We start from the raw sequence: 24,906 nt of genomic DNA, 5'->3' as shown, positions 1-24,906 counted from the left end.
CAGTTTATGCCAAATCCGCCTTCTCTCAAGTGATGTTTCTGCTTTGAATTTTTCGGCGTCCAACACAAACGTTCGCCACACGTGCTCAACCGCTCCAAGCAATGACGTCTGTGATCCCTTCCAACTCAATCCTTTAGTCCTTCGTTTAGCTATGCTGCGGTTGTTTACACTACGCCTTTTCCACCAAAAATGGCGTCTTAGCAACAAATGTCACGTGACTGGCGGAGACCGATTTGTGTTCGTGCTGATCACTCACCTTGCATTAGGTACCACAGAGCACAACAGAAAGCCTGCCTGAGGCAAGATGGCCGCCGGTGATGCCGTTTGAGACTCCGCCGTAAGACATCTAGCCTTTATTATGGATATCTATGGAATTCACAGCCAAAACTCTTCCGGTCTCCTTATTTTCAAGGACTTCGAAGGATCCAGTCTATGTAGACCGCGTCCTTGGAGGACCCGTCCTAGGTTTTCGAACAGAGCCATAGAAAGGAAATGTAGGGACATTTAAAAATTCTGACCCACACTCCTTTTCAGAAGGTGGCGGTAATGCGCGACCAAACGTTGCTAGCCAACCGCCAATAAACAAAAGAAGAAGAAGAAGAGCTTTCGATGCGGGTTAAATGTTCATCTCCGGGCCAATGGCGGCAGTCGAGGCATCGTTCTCCGTCTTCTCTCTGTTTGTTTGTTTTTTATCGAACAGCAGCGGGCGAGTTATTAAAACTATAAGATAGAAGCAGCGACAGTTGATCTGTGAAAAGAAGAGAGGCTGTTTAAAGCTTAGCTAGAGCTGATCCATAGTCTGGAGAGGAAAAATAACAGAGATGTGGAGACAGCAGGTCCAACAGCGACTGGATGCAGCGGAGGAGCAGAGACACCAAACACTGGATGCAGCTTTCATCCCGAAAGGTTTGGATGTTTTTCTTTAGGTTAGACATGTTTACAGGAAGCTTTAAACTGCTTATGATAGCGGAAACAGTTATCCAGGCTCTTTGTGTTGTAGAGTTTTCCAATGTGGCCGCCAAACATTTTAAATGCAGTTAAAGTTGTTAGCATGAATCTTAAAACTTGTAATAGTTTGTGGCACATTAAAGAAGAGGCCCGTATAGTGATGGAAAAGATCAGTTTATAAATATGTTTTTATTTTATTTTTTAATATGTTTTAACAAACAAAATGTTTGGGAAATCCGTATTTGGTGTCAAACTCCAGCCCTCTGAGGATGGTTTCCAGGTCCAACACCTCAGAAATGCTTCCTCAGCATCCACCTGTTCATGGGAGTCAGAGACATGTCCAAAGTCAAGGGACAGCTGGAGGACTGGAGACAGGAAATGTCTTGAATCAAGCTACAAACACCTGGATTGAGATTTGCTGATCATAGAACTTCCATTGGATTTAAAAATAGAAATAGAAATGTTATTAAACCAGACGATTTGTCCTGTATGCTGTAACACTGAGGACGTGGCCCTAAAGCCAACTGGTAGACCTCTAAAAGTATCAAGCGACCTAGGGTCCCCCAATTAAACGTACATAGGTAGGTCTGGCTTAAAATGATGAAACAGAAATAGTGTACAAATATATTATACACTCTTTTACAATTAAAAAAACCCAGAATATATTATTCCAATTTAAATCCCAATAAGGCACAGGAACCTGTGACAACACTAGACACAATCTGAGACTTTAAAAGTACACTGCAAACCAAATTAGTAGCAACACATTAAAGCTACAGTGTGTAATTTTCAGCGACATCTAACGTTCAGACTGCAGACCGCAGCAACATGAACATCTCGCCCCCACCGCTTCTCCCCCCCAACAGTACGGCGAGCGTTACGGGACAAAATGTCTTCCACGACGTCCGCATCACCTACCTTCTCAAGTGATGAGGTTTGTTTACATAGATAATTTTAATACTGCCATCTATTGTTCAGTACCGTCTCAGTTCATCTCTCTCAACTTGCCGTAGTTACTTTCGAGCGTAATGGGCGATCTCGCAATCGCTAGTTTGTTTGCTCTGCGCTGCCGTAGCGCAAAGATGTCTGCCTCCATGGCTGCAAGACCCGCTCCTATGTAATTATAAATAACAAATTCTAAGGCAACGCAAATATTAAGGTTAAGAGGCTGAGCTCGTAGATGATGATAAATAACATAGTTATGTATAATATATTACATTTCTGACTGTATATCCCTGTAATTATTACACACTGTAGCTTTAATGACAAAAAAATAATGTTAAACCACAGAAAACGAATCTCGCATTGCGTCAACCCAGTGCTGTAGAGCTGTGCTAAATCAGCTAATTTAGAAAAATAAACTGTTGTTCTGGCTCTGTAGTGCTTGTGCTGCAACCCCAGCTCTAGAGAAAACCTATTAGCTAGTTAACCAAGAGTATTTAAAAAAGTACACCTAGGTGAGAGCATAATATGCAACAGCAGCAATCTGAAATACCGAAAAACTGACAGTGTCGGCCTACAATAAAGCCATAAGGTAAAATAAAAAGCTTGCACCTTTATCAGCCACACAACTGGGTACATTCAGACACTGCAGTGCAAACCACCCCCCCCACCCCCCCACCCCCCCCGAAACTCTTCCTACAAAGCAATTACAAATCACATCAACAAACGAATGGCAACATTATAAAAAGTGACCTGACATACAGAACCAGATATTGGTGACATCAAAAATCCTTTTTCCTACCAGCAGCACAAATATCCAGGATCCAAATCCCGGTGTAGCAGCCTGACGAGCCTGGACCTGACTCTCCTAGCTTGCTTGGCACACCTGGTGCCTATATACATTAATGAGCCTAATAGCCCTGTAAAACAGAAGTGAAGGTGGGGGAAACGGGGCAGTGATGCATTCAAGGGCCAGAAACGGGTGGGAATGAACAGTTAAATTATGTAAACACAGTTTTCAGCTAATAAACCACCCAGTTACAATACAGTGGAAAACGTCAGGGTTTAGCCAATGTTGATGCTTCAGATTTTAACACTTATTGTTACAATTCTGAGTAGGAATGTGATTTTTGACCAGGAAAAATTCTATTTTGGTGATTTTCCAATGGAACAAGAAAGTGGAGAGTGCTTTGATAAATGTTAAAACGGTATGCCATAACAGACCACATATAAACTTGTGCATTAAACTCGAGCAGCAATCCCTCTCCTTTGCAGCTATAGCGCCTCTTGCCTCTGAGTGGACCTACTCAGAGTTGATTAAATTAATGGGCGGCCTAGGCAATGCACTTGGAATCCATAGGTTCTGAGTTCGAGCCCAACTAGCTGGACTGCCACTCTGGCTCCCTGAGCAAGAACCCGGGGTTGAGTGCGTGGGTCTCTGCTTTGTGAGCCGGCATTCGCTCTGTAAAGATATGGAGGAGGGAGAGGATATTGATGGCCGAATAAAAAGAAACGGCGCCTCTGTTATATGGCCGTGGTTCGGATTCAAAGTGTCGGATGAACAGCAGAAAGATGGATTTTATTGACTATACCAACAAGTCTTGACAAAAAGAGTGCTACACGTTTTTCTTCTTTGAAGCCCCTGTCACACCTTGATGATTTAGACCAGAGTATGCCTGATGTACAGAAAATCCGGCAAAAACGCTGGCATACATTGGATAAGTTATGGGTACAATTTGTATAAGTTATGAGCGTGCTGAAGTACACTGAAGCATGTTGACATATGGCAAGTACGTCGCAAAATTTTGGGCATTCTCAAAATTTCCTGTGGTATGCCTTATGTGGGCCATAAGTTACAGGTTAGTTATTTGATCATAACACATCACTTACTTATTTCCAATGCATATCAATGTATTTGATGTGTTCCAGGCGACAGCTGAACGTCTTTCTAACTTACAGCTACTGTATAATGACATATTGGCAGCGTTTTGGTATAAAAGGGTTTTCACAGAAGGGAACAGTCAGTACTCCTCCAGACTTCATCCACTTCATAGGGTGAATATGAAGGATCCTCCCCACCTTCACACCCAAGAACAACAAACTTCCTGGCAGACATGACTCTGAATCTGCTGCGACTGCAAATCTTCCTTCTTTCTTTTTTTTTTATTTTTATTTCTTTATAGTTTTTGGCAGGCGATAAACAGCAGCTAGGTTAATACGACCAAAGGCATATTTTTATGCATGCCAGGCGCCTCTGGGCGCATTGCTGCCCCCCCTCAGGACACTGGCTTGTGACATTTCATGGACATTACACTGCCTTGTGCCTTATGCATAAGTTAGGCTGTAGTTGGACAAAAGTTCTAGACTGGTTATGAATACTCTATGTATACGCCCAAAATTGAACAAATACATAGAAAGTTCAGCGTATGCCAGCGTTTTTAGAAGATTCTGGGACGTCAGGCATACGCTGGCTAAATCATCAAGGTGTGACAGGGGCTTTAAAAAACCACAATGAAGAGGAACAAGGAAAAACTGTGTTCTGCTGCTCAGGCTGTGAATCCACCACAGCCTCCTGTCCACGTAACAAAACTCACTAATCCATGATGTGTCTTATGAGAGAAACAGTTCCAGTGGTGCAACATGACTAAAGACATGCTCCCAGTCTAAGCTGTGGGATGAGGCGGTTTTATACAGCTGCTAAAAACCCGACGATACTAGCTAGTCGGTGGTAATTTACCAGACAAAAAACAATTTAATTACTTACTTTATGATGTTTTTTGAAGAGTATGGTGATCTCACCTTAAAAAGTTTTTTTTTTGTACATAACTAAAGGGATACACGCCCATTGAGGTAGTTTAAAGTCTATTTTTCCTTCAAAAATAAAGGGATAAGCGCAAATCTGACATCTTCTGCATGCGTATTGACTATAGGTATGCCGGTCTGACAAGGTATGCTCATCTGACAGAACACTGTTCTTAGAAAACTGGAAAGTGTGTCTCCAGACGAGCTGCTTCCCTCAATACCACACTGCAAAGCATGTAGTTAAAGACCTGACGGATGTCTGGAAGCACAGGAGCTAATGTCACCTAAATAAATGGCAAAGGATGCAACGTTTTGGACACAGACTTCTTCTGGCTATCGGTAAGTTTAGATGGCAACATAGAATCTGTTGATTTGGGGGGGAAAATATGCTAGGCAAACAACTTAAAGCTAATTATCTCTATATAAAGCAAACTGACACCCCACACTTACTTAATCTAAATGTTATTTAAGTGTGTAAGGATCCGAGCTTAGTTTTTGTTGTGTTACAGGACCAATTATGGATAACACCTGCGTCACACACAACAGCAGCTTCTACAGCTGGAAGAAAAGAAAAGAGGAGAACTGGCTGAAGCACAATTACATCTGGACTTCTGAAGCTTCAGCTCATCACAGAAACTGCCACTCGCTTGGGATCAAGGATGATAATGGTAGACGGGGCTCTGAAGCACTTTCTAAGGTCCTTTCTGCCAACCTGAAAAATAGGCCCTTCGGTTCTGACCCTCCAGTCGAAAAAAGTTCTGGAAGCAGTTCAGAAATTACTGAAGCCTCTTCTGGATTTCACAGATGTAGAGTGTGACACAGACAGATGTCAGGCCACTGCTGCAGGGTGATGGTTAGCTGTTTAAATCAATCAAGAATCAATCAATCAAAATGTGCTTACCTCACCTGATAGATGTTGCTTCTTTTGAGGATCCACACTTTAAGACCAGATACATGTGGTGTGAGAAAATGGATTTACTTCAACAAAAAGCCCTCGCTGAGGTGGAGTCTCTGCTCAGGTGTTTGTCTGCTCAGCTTCTTTCAGGATAACACAACCACCACTTCCACACAGAGGGAGGAGAGAAAACAAATTTTCTAGCTGCCTGATTGTATATAATGCTTCCTTCATGCTTCGGTAAAAATATGAAAGTAATAATTTTGGTCGTGATAGCTGAGTTTTGGAGCGGCCATTTTTGCCCAAATATAGTAAACTGACAATGCCCACGTGCATGGCAGCTGGATGTTGGAATGCATCGGGTAGAAGTGGGGAAAAAACTGATTCCGCCTTTCCGATTCCTGATCCTCCACGGACGGGTTCGTCGTTGGATCGCCAACTTGAAGAGGGAGGATTTGCCATTGAACTTCTGGCCAGAGAAAAAACACGTAATATGTAGCCAACATTTGGAAGAAGAATGTTTTCAAGATGACTTGGATAATAGCGCCAGATACAGCACTGGGACTTGATCAACAGCCGATACCGCACCGTGACGTCACATACCAGTAGGTGGCAGTAGTGTTCTTTGACAAACATGGATGCCTCCAGTAAAGCACAATCAAATGAAAATTACTTTTGATTAAAAAAAACTTTATTAAACATTATGTAATAATTTCATATTAAAAGCAATTTCAGAAGTTTGAAGTCTGAATATGACTGGACTTTTCCTTTTATGATGGAAAGAACGTGAAGTGAAATAAGTTTGTATTTCCGCTCCCCTTCTAAAAGGACATCCCATCACAGTGAAACATTGCATCATTAAATGAACAGTTGTATTCTTGGCTAAATATATGTAATTTCCACAGTAAGTTGATCAGGTCTGTTGTGTTGTAATTTTATCGGTATTTGAGATTTGCACTAAAAAGATGCACTGCCCAAAGGACAGAATTGTGCCTATTCTATCCAGTGTGTTTTATTTGCTCAGGGTACTTATTGTTTAAACAGGTGCACACATAAAGGGAGCACTTTTAATTCTATTTTAGCTGTTTGTTATATTTGATTTTGATGTGCTGGAAAAGTGTGTTTTTGTTATTATATGTTGTATGACAATATGCAATTTTTTTTTAGCTATTATGTTCATCTTAAGCTGCTTGTTAATAAATGTCCCTCTGGGACAGTTCAAACAACGCTTTGATTCAAATGTGTCTTTTAATAATAACTTTATGGAAAAAAATAGATATGTGTATCATAAGCATATTTCCAGTCAGCTAAATAATGTTGAGATACTAGTTTTAATCCATATAATGCAGCCCTATTCAGCTTGATTAATTAGAGATCCACTTAGCAGAACTATTAGTGTTCCCAAGTTCCTCTTAACACAAGACAATCCTGAGTTTTTGAGTTTTATTTTTGTTTTTATAACTAAGTCGATCAAACAGACCTATAAAGTTTAGACTAATGTATTAATAACGTGTCTCCCTGGTTGACATCAAACGTATTTCTGGCAACAGATTTCATGTTATCCTGATGTGCAGGCATTTCTCTAGTGGCGTCGGGTCAAGTTGCCTGCTGAATTTTAGTGTCTTGTGCCGAGAAAACCAATCATACTAGATGTGGGTGTGAAGAAAACGTGGCGCAAACAAGTTTTTATTTTTTTTCAATTGGATTGAAATAGAGAAAATAATGTTTACAGAGAATACAGTAAGGAATGCTAATTAGATGCTATGTAGATTGCTTTTATAAAAACGGTTTTAATCAAGCCAGTAAAGAATTGTTAAATAACTCAGTGCTTGTCGTCCTTCAGCTCCAGCACAGACCCAGGCCAGACCCCGCCCCGGGTACATAGGACCCTCAGCTCAAGAACAGGACACAGAAGCCCCACCCACTTTGGCAGGTGTTCTTCTTCCTGTCTGAGCTTGAGGACGCCGCCCCACCTCTGTTGTTGGGGCGATCCTTTCAGTTTTGGTTCCTGCTCAGTTGCAGGTACCACTGAACGCCATCGTCATCCAGGCAAAGCATTTGGGGCGGGGGGGTGGTTCTTTCCAAACTGCATTCATACCTGGAGATGCTGTTATTTACGGATTAGAATCACGTTATGAGTCCATCACACATTTTATTTAGTTTAATACTTAATTAATCTCAAAGGGAAAGTAAATCAGCAACCACTACAAATATTAGCGTGTTTTATAAAGGTTTAGACTTTTAAACTTTGTGTCATTTTGTATACAGAGTGCATACAAAATAATGAATGATTTAAAAAGAATAACCGGTTGTAACTGCGATAAGTTTTTTCTTGATTTCAATCTTTGCTAAACCAGCTTTGTGATTTTGATGTGTTTCAGAGCCGCCTGGCGATGTTCAGCAGAGGCTTCTGGTTAAACAAGAGTCTCCTGAAGAGAGTCTGGGAGCGGACCAGAGCGACCCGGAGCCTCTACCCATAAAGCAGGAGCAGGAGGAACTCTGGAGCAGTCAGCTCGGTGTGAAGGAAGAGGCTCATGCCTCCAGGTTTCCAGTCATTGCTGTTGTCATAAAGAGTGAGGATGATGAAGAGAAACTTCTGTTCCCACAGCTTCCTCATCATCAAACAGACATCGATCTCCCAGAAAGCAGTTCAACTGAGCAGATGAAAGCGGAACCTGATGATGAGCACTATAGAGATGCAGAATCAGGCCAGACGCCGGAACTTCAAAGTCCTGAAGATGCATCCAACTTTTCAGAGACTGAAGTCAGTGAAGATGACATGGGGCACTGTCTTGAATATGTGCCTGAAACTGATGACCTCGACAATCGGATGAATCGGGTGTCGGGAATCGGTCTGGAATCGGGTGTAAACGCCATCAGCAGAACTCTGTGCTGCTCCGGCTGTGGCAAACAATTCACAGTTTGCTCCCTGCAGAGCCACTTGGCGGGACAACCGACTGTAAGGTGTCCGAGCTGTTTGCTCACTTTTAGCGAGAAGGGAACTGCGGACTCACAGGAGGACGTCCAGGCGGGTCTGAAGTGTTTTAACTGTGCCGACTGCGGTAAAAGTTTTAACAGGAAAAATCATCTAAAGGTTCACATGAAAATCCACTTAGTAGAAAAAACGTTTGTTTGTGATGTCTGCAGACAAACATTCAGCCAAAGGACACACCTGAACAGACATGTGAAAATACACACTGGGGAGAAACCCTTTGGCTGTGAGGTCTGTGGACAAACATTCAGCCGGAAATCCCACTTAAACAGACACATAAAAATCCACACAGGGGAGAAACCTTTTGGCTGCGATGAATGCGGACAAAGGTTTCACGAAAAGGCGTATTTAGACCGACACATCAAGATCCATTCTGGAGAAAAGCCATTCGCTTGTGAAGTCTGTGGACAAAGGTTCAGCCGAAAGGCGCACCTGGACCGACACATGGGGAGTCACGCGGATGAGAAACCTTTTGGCTGTGATCTCTGCAGGCAGCGATTCACCCACAAGTCGGCTTTAAACAGACACATGATCATCCACACAGGAGACAAACCATTCAGCTGTGATGTCTGTGGACAAAGATTCAACCAGAAGTCTGTTTTAATGACTCACGTGAGAATCCACACGGGAGACAAACCCTACGCCTGCGATTTTTGCGGACTGAGATTTAACCAAAAGTCGAACTTGAACAGTCACATTAAAATCCATACAGGATACAGACCGTTCAGTTGTGATGTTTGTGGGCAAAAGTTTAACCGTAAGGGAAATTTAAACATGCACATGAGAATCCATACAGCTGGGAAAAATGCTTAGATGCTCAGACGGCAGCTACAGAAACACAGAAGGGCTCCGACTTCTACAGAACCTCCAGAACTATTAAACTCCTCGTTTCCATCCACTCTATACTTTTAAAAACATCTCTCTGCAGGCAAAGTGGCATAAAATGAGCTGAATTCATCAATTTGTTGATAAATACATAATATGCCCTCTTAAATATCAGCAGATTCTGTGAATTTTTAACCAGATCATATTTGGGCAGGACAACATTTGCATGGCTTTGTTGTAACCAGCAGCGCCCCCAGCTGTCTGGTAGGCGATACTTGCTGTGATCCTTTTGGGTCTGAGTCACTCACCTCTGGGATGTTCTGCTTGTGTTTTTTGCAAAAATAACATTAAAGCAGTGAAGAAAGTTCTGCATTTATTTATTGAACTTTTGACTTCAGTATCAGGAAAACCAAATTCACCGTTTCAAAACTTTAAATTGTACATGAGATCAATAAAAGTACGTTAATTTCATGTGGTTTTCAGGATCCAGTGGTTTGTAAAAGCTTTTGCATTGTTTTTTGTTTTTTTTTAAATGTATTTTCACACTGAAGTGTTAAGAAAATTTTAATTAATTTAAGTATTGGTCAAAGACAACAAAGTAAAAACAAATGTAGTTTCTCATTGCAGGTCTGAAAAGCAAACCTTATTTTTCAGCTTCACAACCCTTTTATAACAAGCTGAAGCTTCTCACCATGCAACATAATGTACAATATGTAGCCTAGTTGTAAAACATCTAATTTTCTTTTTTTTTTTCTTGCTAAAAACAATCAAAAACATAATCCTAGCTACCTTGCTGGATTTATTTCAGCTCCTTTATCCGATCTAACACATTGAAATGATGCACATTTTCTACAACCTCTACAAGTTTTCATATGTGTAATCCTTTTTTATTAATTGTTTAATTTTAATTCAGTTTATTTATATAGCAGCAATTCACAACATGTCATCTCAAGGCACTTTACAATTCAACCAGATCATCCAGTCAAATTGATTCAAAGTTTTCTATCTAAGGAAACCAGTTGATTGCATTGACTCGAAGACAATTCCTCACACTAAGCATGCTTGTAGTGACAGTGGAGAGGAAAAACTCCCTTTTAACAAGAAGAAAGCTCCATTAGAACCAGACTCAGTGTGAGCGGCCATCTGCTGAGGCCGACTGGGGTTCAAGGAGACAGAAGCAGAGATACAAAAAGCAGCAGTAAAAGGCGGCTGGATGAAGAGAGCACATCCAGCCAGTCACAGTTAGAGAAACAGGACTACACTGAAAAACAGGCCGATCTCCAACATCTAGATCAAGCAGCACGATATTTCTCTTCAGGATGGTGTCGCAGCCAAAAAGGAGCAGGAATTTAATAATAGTAAACATTCATAATTGAACTTTGTTGTATTTGAAGTTTGACATTTTACATCATAAAGACTAATGCCACTCACCTAAAAAAAACTAATAAAAAAGTAATTATAAAATTAAAATTGTTGGAAATATATTAATGTACATTTTTTGAGATGTGGAAAATAAACATTTAATGTTTAATGATGAGTAAAGCTGCTTGTTCTTTGTCGGATTGGTGACGTATTCCCGTCCTGGGGCGCAAAAATCTGTGCCCATAGATTCTCATTAAAATGCGCAGTAGCTCCTCTTCAGTAGAAAAGATAGGACCATCCTGTGGCGCAGCTTTCCTACTCCCAGAGCTGAAAACAACTTTATCTGCACACCACACATCCCGCCATATCGCTGACATCACAGTCGTCTGTTATAAAGTGCGGCTGATTGACAGGTTTATAGAATTATTTAGCAACAAGGCTTGGCTAACACTTTATTCTGCTCTCCCTGCCTCCTTTTTTAAATGTCACGATGTAACCCAGCATGGATTAAGACAGATACAGTGGGTACAGAAATTTAAAAAAAAAATTTTTTCATTGCAGCCATTTGCTAAAATCAAAAAAGTAAATTTTATTTCTCTTTAATTTACACTCTGCATCCCACCTTGACAGAAAAAAAAAAACAAATTTAGAATTGTTTTCCAAATTATTAAAGAATAAAAACCACAATATCAAATGGTCCTAAGTATTCAGACCCTTTCCTGTGACACTCATATTTAACACGCTGTCCATGGCTCTGTTCGAATTAATGGGCTGCATCCTCCAAGGACGCTGTCTGCTAGACTGGATCCTTCGAAGTCCCTGAAAATAAGGAGACCGGAAGAGTTTTGGCTGTGAATTCAAACAGGTCTACCCTTCGGCGGGTTTTACCGCCGTAGGCTATGTTGTTTAGCAACCGTGACAGTTGACACACAAAGCAGGAAAAGAATGAATACAGAAGTTTTAAAAAATGTTTATTTTTTATTGTAAAGTGAACAAAGACTACACTCACAAGAATCCAGAGTGGACCAAAGGTGCCAACCAGGGGAGGATCTAGGATTCTAGGAGGTCAGGGGCTTAGCCCTGAGGGTGAAGATGAGAGTGCAGACTTTCTGGTAAATCCCGTTCTAATGTAAAATATGACAGATTACTGGATTAAAGACATTTCTAGTATACTACATGCTATCACACATAAAAGTTCCTCCTCCATAACATGAGAAGAAATTAATTCACCTGCAAGTCTTTAACTCTGTTTATTCCTCTCTTCATCAACAACAAACTTTGTGGATTTTTGATCATTATTTGCCAAAGTTATGAGAGGGGAATCAAATATTTTAGCCATCTGATATAATCCGCTCCCCCATAACATGGGGAAAAAATTAACAAATCCTGTGAATTTTAAAACTGTCATTATTTTTCTATATAATGTTTGAAAAATTTATTATTTTATATTTTGAAATCCAAAATAGTTAAAATAAATATGACTGTTGGTTTGATGATCTTTATGAAATTTATTTTCAATTCTCAATTCAAAATGTCTGCAGTAGCATTGCACCAGACATTTGGTTTGAACTCTTTTTGGAATATTTGTAAATTGTTAGATAAACATTTAAATAGAAAATAGATTTCATAAAGATCATCAAAGGAGGAACAGATGATATCAGGTGGCTAAAATATATGATTCCCCTCTCACAACTCTGGCAAATAATGATTAAATGTCACCAAATCCACATAGTTTATTGTTTATGAAGAGAGGAATGAACACAGTTAAAGAGCTGCAGGTGAATTAATTTTTCCCATGTTATAGAGGGGGGACTGATTATTTCAGTCAACTGAATCATCCATTCTCTCCTCCTCTCATATCTTTGGGAAATAAAGAGCAACTGTTGGCAAATTCTCAAAAATCATTACGTGTGATATCATGTCGTATACTAGGAATGTCCTTAATCCTGTAATCTTAGACAGATTTGTCATTTTGTTTACAGTGTAAAACAAGAAGAAATTTCCGTTAGAACAGCTCTCTGGACAATTTCATTTTTTTTAAAGTGCAGCCTTGAAAAATAGTTTAAAAAAAAATCTATATATATAAAAACAGTAATATAAACATGTGACTGTAAATTTACAGTTCTAACAAGTAATCTATAGGATTTTACTCAAGAACGAGATTTACTTGAAAGTCTACACTAATCTTTTTTTAGTAAGTCTTAGTTTTTATGTCCTGCTATCAGTCTGTTTCCATCCTCTTTTAACACCAATGAAAAATGATAAATACTCACTACGAGTTGGAAAACTGTGTTTGGTGGCTGACTTTTATTTCTGTCAGGCTGAAGTGACAAAAGTTGGAAAAAGACAGATTCTCTTGGCGTTTAAAATAACAATACAAAACAGCTTAAAAAGGACTTTATTTATTTTACAATTTTGTGAAGAACAGCTGCTGATTAAACTGGATGTTAAACCGTGACATGATTATAGGACTTGTTTTTAGTGAGAAATCGATCAGCAGCACAGTGAAAATGGTCCCATCCTCCATGTTCGCCTCTCTGGCTTTAATGCGCCACCCGATACAAGGGAACAGTATAGAAGCCCCATATCAAAGAGGTTTCTAGAATTTCCTTTCTCCAGAAAATGGCGAAAATTAGCAATATCTTATCCAGGGGTGATGCTGAGAAACTAGTCCATGCATTTGTTACTTCAAGGCTGGACTATTGTAATTCTTTACTATCAGGAAATCCACAAACTCTAGTTAAAAGCCTTCAGCTGATCCAAAATGCTGCAGCCAGAGTTCTGATGAAAATTAAAGAGAGATCATATCTCTCCTATCCTGGCTTCTTTTCATCTGTTTCCTCTTAAATCCAGAATAGAATTTAAAATCCTCCTTCTCACATATAAAGCATTAAATGGCCAAGCTCCATCATAAGTCAGAGATATATGATGGCGATTTTCACCATCCTGCTTGTTTCTCTCTATTCTTCCATTATGCAGAATTGGTTAGTTCAATCTCTAGTGTTATGCTCCCTCTGCCTTTTCTCAACTGGTCTGTTCCAGCTTTGTTGTGAAACCGTCCAGACACAAATATTAGCTTTGCTGCCGCCATCAACACCTGTGATTATAGATGTTGGAGCTTGGCCTGTTTTTCATTGTGGTCTTGTTTTTCTCACTGTGACTAACTGTATGTGCTCTCTTTTATCCTCTACGTGGGGGCTGTCTCGAAACTTGTCTGCTGGCTGCTTCTTTCCTGTATGGGGCCGCCTATGGAGTTAGTTAACAGTTAACTTTTGTATCTGCTTCGTTCTGTATGTCTGCTTCTGTCTCCTTCAACCACAGTCGGCCTCGGCAGATGGCCGCTCACACTGAGCCTGGTTTTGCCGGACGTTTCTTCCTGTTAAAACGGAGTTTTCCTCTCCACTGTTGCTCCAAGTATGCTTGGTGTGTGAGGGATTGCTTTCAAGTCAATGAGTCGATGCAATTAGCTGGTTTTCCTTAGAAAATTTTGAACCAATCTGATTGAATGATCTGGTTGAATTGTCTCTATGAAGTGCCTTGAGATCACATGTGTTGTGAAATGGTGCTATATAAATAAACTGAATTGAATATAAATGCGTCCTGAGTTTAGACGGCTGAGCTGCCACTACATTTGAAACTTTTCTGCGCATCACAAATATCAGCAAAGAAATGAATATGCCTTATACATTACTTACCCTGCATTTATATCAGTAAATGTTAACCAGTTATGCAAAGTTGTCTCAAAGGACATAGGTAATATAAGGTGATCTGCTGTTTTGTTCAAATCTATGTAAAATGGCAATAAATTTGTGTTTGAAGTTTCTCCAACCACAGCAATAGGTGTTACTAATCACCCAGGCAAATAACTCTGCCGTCTCCCTTAATGTTAACCAGGCTACCTGTCAACAATGTCCCATCTACTCATTTGCAGGGCTGCTTTGCTTTTTGAATCAGATGTGCAGATGGTTCACTGCATCCGACATAATAAAGTCAGAATGAGGAGACCAGTGATGTCATCGGTAACAAGCTCCCCATGTTTGGAAATGAAGTTTCATCCTCACATCCAAAATCGGCTGCTTAGATCTGTTTCTAACCATTTCTGTTTGTAACATTACACAGGGCACAGAAGATGACACAAAACTGGTATTTGACCAGTAGAGGGCAGCAAAACACTGCCTGAGTTCAACTTGAGTATGGAGTGAAATTTGCTCCTTTATTGTTGCAAGGTAAGAACACATTTTATAAGTGGAAGTTTGAGAAAAAGAAATACAGTCCAATGATTTTCTTTTTATTCAATTAAGAAAAAAAGCTTGAATTAAACTGCTTGGTTCCTCTGATTGTAGCACATTTTCCTTGCAGCATCGTTTCGATCCCTGGTTCTGTGACTGACAGGCAACCTGTCAAGGGTGTACCTCACCTTTCACCAGTAGAGTGAACCTCACCGTGACCTGACAGATAAAGCATGATGGAATTTGCACATTTCTTTTTTCTACAGATTTAACACACACACATTTTATATACACTGATCAAAAAGGTTACAAGGAACATTTAAACAACACAATATAACTTCAATTAAATCAGACTTTTGTGAAATCAATCTGTTAACTTAGGAAGCAACTCTCATTGACCATCAAATTCACATGCTGTCGTTCACTTTGAATAGACAACAGGTCGAAATTATTCGCAATTAGCATTATGCACTCAATAAAGGAGTTGTTCTGCAGGTGGCGACCACAGACCACTTCTCAGTATCTATGCTCTCTGGTTGATATCTTGGTCACATTTAAATGTTGGTTTTAATTTCATACTTGTGGTAGCATGAGACGCACTCTATATCCCACACAAGTGGCTCTGTAGTGCAGCTCATCCAGAATGCTGTGGAAAGGTTTGCTCTTTCTGTCAGCGTAGTTTCCAGAGCCTGGAGGCACTACTAGGAGACAGACCAGTACACCAGGAAACATGGAGAAAGCCATAGGAGGGCTATAATTCGGCAGCAGGACCACTACCCCTGGAACAGGAGGAGCCAGAGTCTTGCTATATGACCTCCAGTAGACCACAAATGTACCTGTCTGCACAAATGGTTAGAAACTGACTCCATAAGGATGGTATGAGGGCCACTGTCATACAGGATGCTTGGAACTTGCCAGACGACACCAGGATTGGCAAATTCACCACTGGTGCAATGTGCTCTTCACAGATAAAAGCAGGTGCACACTGAGCACATGAGATAGATATGACAGAGTCTGAAGACAACGTGGAGTGGATCTGCTGCTTGCAATATCCTTCAGAATGACCGGTGTGTCAGTAGGTCAGTAACGGTGCGGGGTAGCATTTCTTTGGAAGGCCGCACAGCTCTCCATGTTCTCACCAGAGGTAACATGACTGCCAGCTAGTAGGTACTGAGATGAGATACTCAGACCCCTTGTGAGACCATATACTGGTGCTGTTAGCCCTGGATGATTCTCAATGCAGGACTATGCTAGACCTCATGTGGCTTGAGTGTATCAGCGGATGGACTGGCCCTCTTGTCAGCCAGACCTAAATCGGGTTGAGCACATCTGGGGCATCATGTCTCGATTCAACCAACAGCTTTAACGGTGAATGCTTCAGCCCAGGTCTGAGAGATGATACCTCAGGAGACCATTCACCACCTCATCAGGAGCATACCCAGTTATTGTAGGGAGGTAATACAGGGATGCAGAGGCCACACAAAATACTGAGCCTCCTTTTGACTCGCTTTAAGGACATTACATCAAAGTTTCATCACCCTGTAGTGTGTTTTTCTGCTTTAATTTTGTATTTTGCTCCAAATCCAGATCTCATGGTTAATAAATTAGATCTCCATTAATGATTTTCATATGGATTTGTTGACAGCATATTCAACTCTGCACAGAACAAATTATTCAATGAGAATATTTCATTCTCATTCAGATCTAGGATGGGTTATTTGAGTGTTCCCTTCATTTCTTTCTGAGCAGACAAACATATTTTCTTCTTTTTATTTTCCCTGTTTAATGAAAATTGCATGTTCTTCACTTTGCTCGCCCTGGATTAGCACAAATGTTCCTAACCTCCATGCAGACCAATAGATATGAATCTCTGCTCCTCACTCCAGAGAAAGGTCTGCTCCCAGAAGAGAAGAGAATGTGACAGTGGTGGAGCTAGACTTTTAAAACAGGGGTAGCAAGGTATTAATAGGGGGGGTCAATATATAAAGGGTTCAGTTAGACTACAAACAGTAATAATTTTCTGCAAAATGTATTTGATTATATTTAAGTCGTTCATGTTCCAAAATGTATGCAATTATGTACTGTACAATGTATTATAAAGTAAGTATACAGCAAAAATAGAAATAAGCAAGTACTCAATGTGCCCCTTGGACTAATCATATCCAGTAGTAAACAAAAACTTGAGGCAAATTTGGACCTGTCAAAACAGAACAAGCAGGGGTGCACATTTAAATGTGTACCACAAGAAGAATAATGGAAAAAACAACCACCAAGATCACAAAAACAATCAGAACAGCAAAATTCTGCAGTTCTGGTGAGATGAAGAAACATTTTTTAGAAAATCTTCCATATTTAGGGAATCTGCCATTGTTTGCTAAGGTTTTTTTTTTATTTTTTATTTATTTTTTTTTTATTATTATTATTATTAATTTAAGGACAGAGTTCACAGGATGCAGTGCTAACTAACTGGAATCACAAGCCAAATTTGACTAAGTCTAAAAAGTTCATGGAAATCCTCTTAGTAAAGTTTCAACAACACAACAAACTCAAGTAGAGAAGCTGGTCTCTCTCCACTTTTCCCCCTACTTAAAAGAAGCCCTCTCGTTTGATGAAGCTCATGCTTAAGGTCTTCCAAGTCTGACTTGAATGTTTTTCCCAAAGCAAGCAGAGGCTCTTCTTTCAGGAATGATGACCCGCAATTCATACATAAGGGCTCTAAATGCACTTATATGCTGCATTACACAAACCAATATGAATAATTCTGCCTAATTTCTGTGAATGTTGCTGATCATTTTGGTAACGACATGTTCTTTAAGCATCTTTACCCCAGTATGACAGTATTTGTCTGTTTCAGACTAATAATTGAATACTCATAGGTAATACTAAGCACATGCACTGCGGTGCAACATCTCGCTGAAAACAGCATTAATTTAATACCAATAAACGTACAAAGGACAGCAAAGGAAATGCTTTTCATTAATTCCTGTGTGCCGCTGTCGTGTTGGGTTTTGGAGCCGCAATTGCCCCCCCAACTATCCCTCTGGCTCCGCCAGAGAATGTGATCTAGAAAGTGCAACTTGAAAATGATGGAAAAAATCTATCTCCAAATAGAAATTTTGAAAAGTAAAAGTATAAAATCTCTGAAAAACTTTTGGAAAAAAAATCAAATATGAAAAAGAAATAAAAAAAAAAAGGCAAACAGCAAATTTACTGTCAAAACGTTTTTTGGCACAATATGGCTGTCAAGAGCAAGTGTTTGTATTGAGCTTGAAGTAGTGCTGGGCGATATAAACAAAATCTAATATGATATATTTGGGCTATATTCACGATTCACCATATACAGTCATGGCCAAAAGTATTCAGAATGACACGAATATTATATTTTCACATGATCTGCCCTCTGGTTTTCATGTGTGTATGTCAGATGTTGTCATCCCATACAGAAATACAATTGCAATCATATTATATGTAACAAAAGCTTTTAATTATAGAATGAGTTAATGCAGCAAGTCAATATTTGCAGTGTTGACCCCTCTTCTTCAGGACCTCTGCAATTCTTCCTGGCATGCTCTCAATCAACTTCTGGTTCAAATCCTGACTGATAGCAGTCCATTCTTGCACAATCCATGCTTGCATTTTGTCAGAATTCATAGGTTTTCGTTTGTCCACCCGTCTCTTGATGATTGACCACAAGTTTTCACTGGGATTAAGATCAGGGGGGTTTCCAGGCCATGGACCTAAAATCTCTATGTTTTGTTCCCTGATTGAGTTAGATATCACCTTTGCTTTATGGTAAGGTGCTCCATCATGCTGTAAAAGGCATTGTTCATCACCAAACTGCTCTTGGACGGTTGGGAGAAGTTGCTCTCGGAGGACATTCTGGTACCATTCTTTATTCATTGCTGTGTTTTTAGGTAAGACTGTGAGAGAACCGACTCCCTTGGCTGAGAAGCAACCCCACACATGAATGGTTTCAGGATGCTTTACAGTTGGCATGAGACAAGGCTGGTGGTAGCGCTCACCTCGTCTTCTCCCAACAAGCTGTTTTCCAGATGTCCCAAACAATCGGAAAGGGGATTGATCAGAGAAAATTACCCTACCCCAGTCCTCAGCAGTCCACTCCCTGTACCTTTTGCAGAATATCAGTCTGTGTCTGATGTTTTTCCTGGAGAGAAGTGGCTTCTTTGCTGCCCTCCTTGAGACCAGGCCTTGCTCCAAGAGTCTCCGCCTCACAGTGCGTGCAGTTGCACTCACACCTGCCTGCTAGGGTCAACCCGCGGAAGGCCCCAGGTCCCGACAACATACCTGGGCGGGTGCTCAAGGAGTGTGCAGGTCAGCTGGCTGGTGTCCTCACAGACATTTTTAACACCTCGCTGGAGCAAGCCACAGTGCCAGCATGCTTCAAATTTTAAACAAATCAGGTCTTTTTTAACACTTGGTGCTGCTAGAATTGTTCTCCACTCAATGATTTTATCTCACATTGAATACTGCATCACAAGTTGGTCTCTCACCACAGTTACCAATTTAAAATTAATTGAATCACTGTACAAAAAATCTCTAAAAGTGTTTGACCAAAAACCTAATTCTTTCCATGTATGTAATATTTTAAACAAGTACAATCTTTTACATTTTGAAAATTTTATAAATTTTAAGTATGTATGCTTCATTTATAAAGCTCTACATGGACTAGCCCCACCTCCTATGTCTACTCTGTTCAAACACAAGACTTCAAGTGGCCTGAGAACCAGGGCCTCCTCCAGAGGAGACTGTGAGGTCCCTCACAGAAGAACAACTTTTGGTCAGAACACTCTCTCTGTGAGAGCCACTAACATCTGGAACAGTCTTCCTCTGCACATACGGGAGAGCCCTACACTGATCAGCTTCAAAGCCCAACTCAAACTACAGATGAAAACAAACCAGTCATGTAACCACTAAACTCTTAACATTTCCGTGTGATGCTTGTATTGTATGTTATGTTCTTTCTTATGTATTTGCCTGCCTAGGGACTACGGATGGAAACTAGCTTTGTAGCTATAATCCGGCATATTTACATTTGTTTTTATACTGATGTTCATTAATGTGCATTGTCCCTATTCAAATAAATAAATAAATAAAAATGCTTCAAGTCTGCCTCCATCATTCCAGTGCCAAAGAAACCTCAAGTCACCTGCTACAACGACTACCGGCCAGTCGCACTGACTCCCATCATGATGAAGTGCTTTGAAAGGCTGATAAAGGAACACATCGTCTCCAGTCTCCCCCTAACACTCAACCCGTTCCAGTTTGCCTACCGGCGAAACCGCTCCACTGAGGACGCCATCTCCTCTGCTCTTCACCTGAGCCTGGCCCACCTGGAGGAGAAGAACACCCACGTGCGGATGCTGTTCCTGGACTTCAGTTCAGCGTTCAACACCATCATCCCACAGCACTTGGTGGAAAAGCTGGAACATCTGGGCTTCAACACACCCCTTCGCAACTGGCTGCTGGACTTCCTCACCAACAGACCTCAGTCGGTCCGGGTCGGTCAGAACACCTCTGACGTCATCACCCTCAGCACGGGCTCCCCTCAGGGCTGCGTCCTGAGCCCCCTGCTGTTCACCCTGATGATATACGACTGCGTCCCCAGGTTCACCACCAATCACATCGTGAAGTTTGCGGACGACACCACGGTGGTGGGCCTGATCAGGGACGACAACGACCAGGACTACAGAGAGAAGGTGGAGCAGCTGGTGGGCTGGTGCAGAGACAACAGCCTGATCCTGAACGTGGAGAAAACGAAGGAGATCATCGTCGATTTCAGGAAGAACCGGCCCCACCATGCTCCACTGCTCATCAACAGCTCAGCTGTGGAGGTGGTCAGCAGCACAAAGTTCCTGGGGGTGCACATCACGGACAACCTCACCTGGACAGTAAACACTTCAGAAGCGTTTGTACTTCCTGCAGAGGATGAGGAGAGCCCGCCTGCCCCCACCCATCCTCACCACCTTCTACAGAAGCACCATAGAGAGCGTTCTGACCAGCTGTCTCTTTTTGTGGTGTGGAGGCTGCAGAGCCTCCGACTGGAAGAATGTGAGGAGGGTGGTGAGGACAGCAGAAGGAATCATTGGGGCTCCTCTTCCCTCCATTAAAGGAATAGTACACCCAAAACATGATTAGCCTTCATTTTGTACTCACCCCCATGCTGAACAACACTCTGGAGTACTTTTTTGATATCTCAAATGCATCTGGAGATCTGGGAGGCTTCTTGCTGTCTGCTGACATTCAAATAATGGAGGTCTATTGTGCCCGAGACAGAAAGGTCCATAAAAGTCCACAAAAACGTGTCAATATTCCTCCATACTGCTCGTCCAATGTATTCCAAGTGTCCTGAGTGGGTAGCGTCCAGAATTTACTCGAAACGAAGTCATTTAGAATGTTTTTAGAGCATAAACAGTAGTGTATAGGATTTCCTGAAAACGCGCACATGCGCTTTCACGAGCCTACGGAAGCCGGCAGACCAAACCAGCGCATTCAGCTCGGCAAAGAACTCCTGCTCTTCCTCAACACTGAAGTCCTCAGACATTTTTCTTTCGTTGTTTCTTTCTTTGCACAGGTGAACAGCACATTTCTTCTTCTACGCTTGCATTATCGGCAGAGCAGACGCTGAATGCGCACTTTCATCTGGTTTGGTCTGCCGGCTTCCGTAGCGTCCTGAACGCGCTGGCGCGCGCTTTCAGGGAATCCTATACACTACTGTTTATGCTCTAAAAACATTCTAAATGACTTCGTTTCGAGTAAATTCTGGATGCTACCCACTCAGGACACTTGGAATACATTGGACGAGCAGTATGGAGGAATATTGACACGTTTTTGTGGACTTTTATGGACCTTTCTGTCTCGGGCACCGTAGACCTCCATTATTTGAATGTCAGCAGACAGCAAGAAGCCTCCCAGATCTCCAGATGCATTTGAGATATCAAAAAAGTACTCCAGAGTGTTGTTCAGCATGGGGGTGAGTAGAAAATGAAGGCTAATCATGTTTTGGGTGTACTATTCCTTTAAGGACATTTCATCACAGCGCTGTGTGTCCCGAGCCCGTAATATCATCAAAGACCCCTCACACCCCCACCATGGACTGTTGTCCCTGCTGCCCTCTGGAAAGAGGTTCCGCAGCATCCGTTGCAGATCCACCAGGTTCTGCAACAGCTTCTTCCCCACTGCCATCAGACTGTTGAACCTTTGATCCACAAACCGAACTCTGCACCTATTGCACATTATCGGGCATCAAATGCTGCTGAACGTTTAACTTTTAGCTTTTTCAGTTCATCTCATTTCTATTCTCAACCTTAGGAAATAACGCATTTTTGCACAAATGCCTATTTGCACTGAACCATTGCAATTTGCACTCTGTTTTTATCCACTGCACTGTTTACACTTTGACCCCTGCTGCACTTTTTGTATAACTCGTGTGTAACAATCCAGAAAGGTATTCCATCTCATTTGAAATATCAATGCAATGTTCATCAGCTGTATGCAACGCAATTTCGTTCTGTATGCACTCTGTGCATACAAAATGACAAATAAAGAAGTCTAAGTCTTAGTCTGCTGCCATTCCTGAGCAAGCTCTGCACTGCTGGTAGCCCGATCCCGCAGCTGAAACACTTTTAAGAGACGGTCCTGGCGCTTGTTGGTCTTTCTTGGGAGCCCTGGAGCCTTTTTGGCAACAATGGAACCTCTGTCCTTGAAGTTCTTGATGATGCAATAGATTGTTGACTGAGGTGCAATCTTTCGAGCTGCGATTCTCTTTCCTGTTCGGCCATTTTAGTGCAGTGCAATGATGACTGCACGTGTTTCTTTAGAGATAACCATGTTTCACAGAAGAGAAACAATGATGCCAAGCACCAGCCCCTTTTTAAAGTGTCCAGTGGTGTCATTCTTACTTAATCATGACAGATTGATCTCCAGCCCTGTCCTCATCACCACCCACACCTGTGTTAATGGAACAATCACTGAAACCATGTTAGCTGGTCCTTTAAAGGCAGGGCTGCAATGACGTTGAAATGTGTTTTGGGGAATAAAGTGTATTTTCTAGGAAAATATTGACTTTGCAATTATTTGCTGTTACGCTGATCACTCTTTATAACATTCTGGTATATGCAAATTGTCCTTATAAAAACTGAAGCAGTAGACTTTGTAAATATTAACATTTGAATCATTCTCAAAACTTTTGCCCATTACTGTACATCAAAATACATCTAAATTGCCTTTAAAAACAATATTGATAAAAATTGCACTGATATAATTATTCACACCTTTGGTTTCAAATTTAAAACATTTTATTATAACCTGCTCAATCTTTCACTGTCAGTATTAATGTGCGTTCACACAGGAGGTGATCGCACTGATTTCCGTGAGCCCAGCAGTCTGAATGAATGGTTCTTGCTTCTTTAGTGCAGGTTTGTGCTTTTAAAATTGGTCATTTATAAAAATAAAAAAAATAATATAATATATATATAATGTAGGCTGCTGTTTTACATATATTAAACACCCTTCCATTAATTACCAAGGTATTACCTGTTTGTAGTGTTTAAATTTGATGCACGACATTACTTGTACATCGTCTCACTGTCCTTTGGGAAATCTGCATGTTCCTTCCCCACAGAAATTAACTTCTTGATCAAAAGAAATAATTTGGGATGCACACATTGTGTTTTCACACTCATTGGATGACGGAAACCTTATATTTATAGAACCAATCCATTCATCATCCACTTATCCAAGACCCATGCAGCAGAGGGAATCAGTCCAGCATGGGACCAAAGGCATTTCAGCTTTCAGAAACAGTTCAGCCTCTTTAGGGGTATCCAAGGCAAGAATCGTCACTCTTCGTTCATAAGTTAGCAGGCTAACATTACTGGAAACATTAGTTGATTTGTTTTTTAACTCCAAGCCTGAAAACCCCTTTACGTGCAGTGCACATTTATAGTAGCATGCTGACAGATTTGAATAATCCTAGTCTAAAAAGAAGTTTAACAAATGCTGGAGAAGATTCTCAGTCATCCAGGTCATAGTCATTCAAAAAAGTAAAAAACAAAAACAATCCATTGGACTTGGTTTGCAAGTTTGAAGACATTTCACTTCCCATCAAGGAAGCTTTTTCAATTTAAATGTCAGGAATAGTTTTGAGTGTGAGGCTTCATACAGTAGCCCAACAAAGCCTTGTTTTTGCTTAGAAAACATGCAAATTGAAATGAATGAACGGATCCACCCCTTTGGAACAGGGGTCGTTTGGCCTCTTGTCAGCCTGCAATGCCCCATACCTGCATGCAGGTATGGGGCAGTTTTTATGTTTTCTAAGAAAAAACAAGGCTTTGTTGGGCTACTGTATAAAGCCTCAAACTCAACGCTATTCCTGATATTTTGATTTCAAAAAGCTTCCTGGACGGTAAGCAAAACATCTTCAAACTTGGAAACAAAAGTCCAGTGAATTGTTTTTTAATTTTTTTGGAAGTTTAACAAATGTTTTTTTTGTGTCGAGGTGTTTCTAAACTAATATTTACAGTGATGTAAGTCTAGCATGCTAATAGCTAATAAGCGTGGCAGTAGCATTAAATACTAACAAAAAGCCTCTAGCTTAAGTTTGAGACCAACGTTAGCTTGCTAATGGTTAATTGGGAGTTAATTCTGGACTTGGTGGAGAATCTGAAAGGAGAATGATCCACATGACCAGGGTGTCCTCCAAACTTAAATCTGGATTCCTCACCAAGAAGCCGGTACTGGACCACAGGAAAGAACTGACCCAAACACGAACTGAGGAGAACCAGAGCTGTCAGAAAGGAAAGAGTCTTTCCAAGAGGCATGTTTGGACCAACAGGAACAGTTTGGTTCCTTTCAGTCAAATAAAGAACATTAAAACAGAGACTAAACTCGTT

At 40.9% G+C, this 24,906-nt stretch overlaps 1 protein-coding gene across 1 annotated transcript; it reads left to right on the top strand.

The window, feature by feature from the left end:
- Positions 1–781: 781 nt before the first annotated feature.
- LOC119798863 (gastrula zinc finger protein XlCGF8.2DB-like) lies at positions 782–9,768 on the top strand. Its single transcript, XM_038308519.1, has 3 exons — positions 782–906; positions 7,431–7,516; positions 7,969–9,768. Exon 3 carries the CDS (start codon positions 8,250–8,252, stop codon positions 9,390–9,392), a length of 1,143 nt encoding a protein of 380 aa, XP_038164447.1. The 5' UTR covers positions 782–906; positions 7,431–7,516; positions 7,969–8,249; the 3' UTR covers positions 9,393–9,768.
- Positions 9,769–24,906: the final 15,138 nt, after the last annotated feature.

This window comes from Cyprinodon tularosa, unplaced genomic scaffold (assembly GCF_016077235.1).
Source record: "Cyprinodon tularosa strain WSP-4 unplaced genomic scaffold, ASM1607723v1 ctg639, whole genome shotgun sequence".
Lineage (NCBI taxonomy): Eukaryota > Metazoa > Chordata > Actinopteri > Cyprinodontiformes > Cyprinodontidae > Cyprinodon > Cyprinodon tularosa.
This window is presented reverse-complemented; position numbering and strand designations above follow the sequence as displayed.